This window comes from Cyprinodon variegatus, unplaced genomic scaffold (genome assembly GCF_000732505.1).
Source record: "Cyprinodon variegatus isolate N-32 unplaced genomic scaffold, C_variegatus-1.0 Scaffold1119, whole genome shotgun sequence".
Classification (NCBI taxonomy): domain Eukaryota; kingdom Metazoa; phylum Chordata; class Actinopteri; order Cyprinodontiformes; family Cyprinodontidae; genus Cyprinodon; species Cyprinodon variegatus.
The window spans coordinates 40,495-44,723 of NW_015151572.1; the positions used below are offsets into that span (position 1 = coordinate 40,495).

General features: G+C 37.8%; 1 protein-coding gene across 1 annotated transcript in view; it reads right to left on the reverse strand.

The window, feature by feature from the left end:
• Positions 1-4,229, reverse strand: part of LOC107101591 (partitioning defective 6 homolog alpha-like) — a 70,355-nt gene that overhangs the window by 15,396 nt on the left and 50,730 nt on the right. Inside the window, exon 4 of the mRNA XM_015400571.1 lies at positions 336-558. Within this exon, the coding sequence (XP_015256057.1) occupies positions 336-558 (223 nt within the window). The remainder of the gene's footprint in view (positions 1-335; positions 559-4,229) is intronic.

Here is a 4,229-nt window from a genome sequence, read left to right on the forward strand (position 1 = left end):
ATAGCGTTCCTTGACAGTGTCGTTTCTAAGTCACCAATTTAGTGCTACTTGGTCCCAAGCACCAAGTTACTAACTGGTTAGCAAGATGCTTCTGACAAACCGGCCACAACCAAAGATGGTTGCAAACCTTCCGCCACAACAATCCCGCCCCCTTGATAATCGACCAATCACATTTACTTTATTCACTCGTGTAAAGTCGGGCACCACTCAGGAGAATTTGGAACTGCACCCGTTAGAACAGCCGATTCCCTACGAATTTAATTTTTACTTATTTCTAGTTCGCTTTTGCAGCGCCGTTGCCAACTTTAAGCTTCCTTTCTCTTTACAGCTCTCACCTTTTTTGGTTATGATAATCCGGAGGACGGGATTGGCCAGAGAGACGGCTTTGTGGAAGTTTTCGTCATTGTTGATTGGAAGGAGATCTCCGTGGACGTCAGCATATTCCAGCAGCACGTCGTCGCCATGGATATGATGGATGGTTTGGAGGATCTGGTAGAACTCCTTGAAGCCACCGAAGCTGTTCCTCTTCAGACCAAAACGGCGATACTCCGCCTCGAACTGCAGAAGGAACAGCACACATTATAAAACCAAAGAAAAACTCTTTAAAAGTATTAATTCCTTTAATCCCAATCCAGATAAAACTCCATAAATTAGCCTCCAACATAACCGGATGTCACTATATATGAGACATTGGAATAAAAAAAAAAACATCTTCCTCTTCATTCACTGCAAAAACGATCTAGAAATAAGTAAAAAATTTTTAAATTAAGAGTATTCACCCTTAATTTGAGTAGGTAAATGAGATAGTTTGCCAATGGAATGAGTAGTTTTAGTCTTAAACTAAGATAATTAGATAATATGCACTTGAAATAAGACAATGGAATTGTGTTTTCCTATTTTAAGTGTAAATTGTCTTGTTCCATTGGCAAAATGTCTCTTTTAACTCCTAAATTCAAGAACAAATGCACTCATTTTAAGAAAAAGTTGACTTATCTAGATTTAGATTTTTTGCAGTGTTGGTAGAAATTATTTTTCTTTTAAATTAAACTTTTTGAAAGAAGTTGATGCACTTTTGTAATTTCTTTGTAGTGATAATCCAAAAAATAAAAACAAAATAAAGAGAAAGGGAGAGGGGAATTAAAATGCACCAAAGCTGGGAGTCAGCGCTGACTGCTGCGTCTAGGTTTATGATTTCTACCATGACGCCATTCCGCTCCAACCTGGAAGATCCTGAAGCAGGAAGAAAAAAAAAAAACACCCAGAAAAGAATTAAGAGGTGAGAAATTCAGCCTGAGGCAGCTGACATTTCAGGTTGCTCCACATGCTTTTGGCATTGCTCTCCTTTGTTTGGAAATATTTGAAGTGAAGGAGGCCTGGTGGACCGGAACAATCGGAGTAAAGCCAGATTCCTTCAGACTTGAAAACCGTCTAAGGTCGTGTCCATGTCCTTTTTTAAATCTTTTTCATCTAAATCACGCAAACTTGTTTTTTTTTTGTCTTCCAGGACTTAAAGAGTAATCTTTAAATCCCAAATAAGCAGCAAATCCCATTTTTAAGCTTTTTCTGTGGAATAATTAACCTTATATAAGGCAACAGAACATCTATTGGTGGTTACGTACATATCGTTTTACTCAGTGGCTCCTTCAGCCCAGAGTACACCGTACGATTTTTGGCCCTTTTTGGGTCGATTCTCCAGTCGTGCAATATTTTTTTTTTTTTTAGCTCTATCGTTCGTCATGTAGTATACAGGGGGTACGAGGGGCGATTAGCCTCTCACGATCACCTCCCGATCAGGAATCGTAAGGTCAGAAGGAAATCAAACATGTTGAACATGAAATTCAGTCTTTAGGTCACATCAGAGCATCGGGCCACACAGTGTGAGAACAAACATCATGAGCTGCAAACCCTGCGTGCAACGATTGAAAATATCGCACAGTACATCCCCAGCTTTATTGGAGTATTAGGACCAGGCTAAAGATTTTTTTCTTTTTAATGCAGAATAAAGTCATAACATTATGAGGATAAAATCATAATATTAAAAGTTATGATATTTATAGTTATAATATTATGACTTTATTCTGATAATGTTGCGACTTTATTCTAGTAATGTTGCGATGACTATTCTGATAATGTTGTGACTTTATTGTTGCGACTTTATTCTAGTAATGTTGCGATGACTATTCTGATAATGTTGTGACTTTATTGTATTATTGTTGCGACTTTATTATAGTAATGTTTCGATGACTATTCTGATAATGTGACTTTATTCTAGTAATGTTGCGACTTTATTATAGTAATGTTGCGATGACTATTCTGATAATGTTGTGACTTTATTGTATTATTGTTGCGACTTTATTATAGTAATGTTTCGATGACTATTCTGATGTTGTGACTTTATTCTAGTAATGTTGCGACTTTATTATAGTAATGTTGCGATGACTATTCTGATAATGTTGTGACTTTATTCTAGTAATGTTGCAACTTTATTCTGATAATGTTGTGACTTTATTGTATAAATCTTGCGACTTTATTCTAGTACTGTTACAAAATTATTCTGATAATGTGACTTTATTCTCGTAAAACTGCAACCTAATTCTGATAATGTTGCAACTTTATTCTCGTAATATGACCTTGTTCTTGTTATATTGCTATTTTATTCTGATAATGTGACTTTATTCTTGTATTTGAAAAAAAAAAAGAAAAACTCTAGCCTTGCCCTAATACTCAGTCGAAGGACAGCAGAGGCAGTCAATCCAAGAAGCTCTGCTCTGAGATTTTCAGCTGAACAGATTTTCTCTAGAAGAAACTAGTTTTAAACATTCAAAGGGAGTTTTTCCTCTCCACTGTCGCTACAAGGATGCTTAGTGTGAGGGATTGCTGAAGAGTCAATGAGTCGATGCAATCAGCTGCTTTTCCTTAGATAGAAAACTTTGAATCAATCTGACTGGATGATCTGGTGAACTGGAAAATGACCTGAGATGACATGATGTGAATTGGAGCTATAGAAATAAACTGAATAGAACTGAATTAATGAATAAAGTGATGAAGTGTTGCACTCGGGCCAGCCTGCTGCCCATGCTAAGATCCAGTGGAAGGAAGAGGAAACTCTGTTTTTTGACACCATTTATCGAGGCTTTGAGCTTTGATTTAGGGGAAAACTTTGGACATTTTACAAAAAAAAAACAAAAAAACATTTCCTTATTTCCCAGCAGACACATTCGGATCTGTGATTGGCCAACCTGGGGCCATCAGGTCTCAGTTTGGATTTCAGATGCAGATTTATTTCAAAGGATTTCCCTACATAGAGCTTAAAGATGAATGAATCCAGATTGGACTAAAGAGGATGGATTTACTTCCTGTCGGCTGACCTTCAGGAAATTCTGATACTTTCAACATTTAGCTGTTTTTCACTACTACTGTGAGTTTTTAACCGTAGAAACAGTTTAAAGGGAAAGAACGTGACGCTGAGTGGTTTCAGTAGCAACGAGCAGCAGGTCCAAACGAGCCAACATGCAGCACTTCTGTTTTCTTCAAATCCCTCCGCTGTTTTGGAACGATGGCGTCTTAAACTACAGTTTATGGAGCAAAGACCACAGCGGAGAATGAAACTCTGCTCTATAACCTGACTGGTGAAGGAGGAAGACTTTTTGTTTTATCTTTATTCAGACAAATTCTTATTAATTAAAGAAAAATAATAGAGGCTGTAGATGAAGTGACTATAGAGCCATTTACTGTGGAGGAGAAGGAGATGATTTCTGCTCCATTTGGTCCGTTCTCTCACCACACACTCCATAAGCTAACATTAAGAGATTATTTGGTCATTGGCGGCGTGATAAAACATCTTCAACCTGTCATTTAGCTGGGGTGTCATTATATGATGGTGGCGTCAGTACGTCACCACCTGGGAGGGGGGATGTGATTCAGTAAACACAGCTGGAGAGGAGCCGATTTAAGGCTGGGACTAAAAGCTTAGAACCAATCAGAAAATATCATCCAGCCGTAGAGGTTTGAAAGCTGCATCAGCTCCTCTAGGAAATAATAAAAGGTGACATCAAAACATGGCTTCATTACAGCTGCCATCTTCACTTTATTTCAATTCTATTCAGTTTATTTCTATAGCTCCAATTCACACCATGTCATCTCTGCTCACTTTCCAAATCACCAGATCATCCAGGCAGATTGATTCAAAGTTTTCTATCTAAGGAAAACCAGCTGATTGCATCGACTCA